The sequence below is a fragment of the Haplochromis burtoni genome, unplaced genomic scaffold (genome assembly GCF_018398535.1).
Source record: "Haplochromis burtoni strain Fernald_Lab_line unplaced genomic scaffold, NCSU_Asbu1 Contig_1072, whole genome shotgun sequence".
NCBI classification, from domain to species: Eukaryota; Metazoa; Chordata; class Actinopteri; order Cichliformes; family Cichlidae; genus Haplochromis; species Haplochromis burtoni.
The window spans coordinates 62092-62928 of record NW_024583433.1 but is presented as its reverse complement, the minus strand read 5'-3'; the positions used below and the strand labels follow the sequence as shown (position 1 = coordinate 62928).

Genomic DNA, 837 nt, shown 5'->3' with positions numbered 1-837 from the left:
AACTTAGAAAATATTTTCTGTTTCTTCACAATACTTGGAGATTTCTCAACAATCATTTCACACACGTTGCTGTTTTTTTTAAGATAACACTAACTCACCAAATTTGGATTATCTTTGTGTGTTTTTGTTCTGGTTTATATCTGTAATCTGGTGAATATTGACACTTTGTGAGCTTGGATTAACCTCAGGATAACACCATTATTCTGTTGTTTGCATCATATGTTATTTAAAACTAGAGTGAGCCAACTGTACACCTGAGTGTCAGGATAATGACAGCAAAGCTGAGCTAACCTGTCAGCCTGTCACAACTGGATCTCTGCGATTTATCTGCCATAAAGCTCTTGTTGTTGTTTTTTATCACTTTAACAGAGTGAAATATTTACAGGATTTACTCCCAAGCTGGAAACGTACTTCTGTTCTTTACATGTGGACTGTGCGGTTGATGAGTTATGTTTACCGAGTTCTTTGGGGAAGTCCTTCATAGCTGAACGAGCCACCTTCAGGTTTTGTCTGCAGATCTGTTGATTAGCCACAGCTTCTTCATACATTCCTTCCTGCCAGTGTGGATGATCTGCAAAGGCTGGCAGAGAGTCAACACCTGTCTGTTTGTTGAAGTCTGCGTACCAGACCACCTCATCATCCAGTATCAGCACATCCTCTCCAACAGTGTCTGAACAGCCACTGACGGAGTTCATCTCGTAGAGACCTGAGGAGAACAGAGAGCTTATTCAGTGTCTGTTATTCAGTGTTTGTGTTGTGGAGAAGCTCATATTTAGACAAACAGTGTCCCAGTAATCAGCTGGTGAAGTTTAACGATCACGTGATAAATGTGTGCGC

At 40.7% G+C, this 837-nt stretch overlaps 1 protein-coding gene across 1 annotated transcript; it reads right to left on the bottom strand.

Moving 5' to 3' along the window:
- Nucleotides 1-457: 457 nt before the first annotated feature.
- Nucleotides 458-707, bottom strand: LOC106632620 (H-2 class II histocompatibility antigen, A-B alpha chain; the record flags this gene model as incomplete). Its single annotated transcript, XM_014330835.2, is given in 1 exon segment — nucleotides 458-707. A coding segment is annotated over 1 exon segment (250 nt), but the record flags the coding sequence as incomplete, so codon positions are not given.
- Between the last annotated feature and the right edge of the window lie 130 nt (nucleotides 708-837).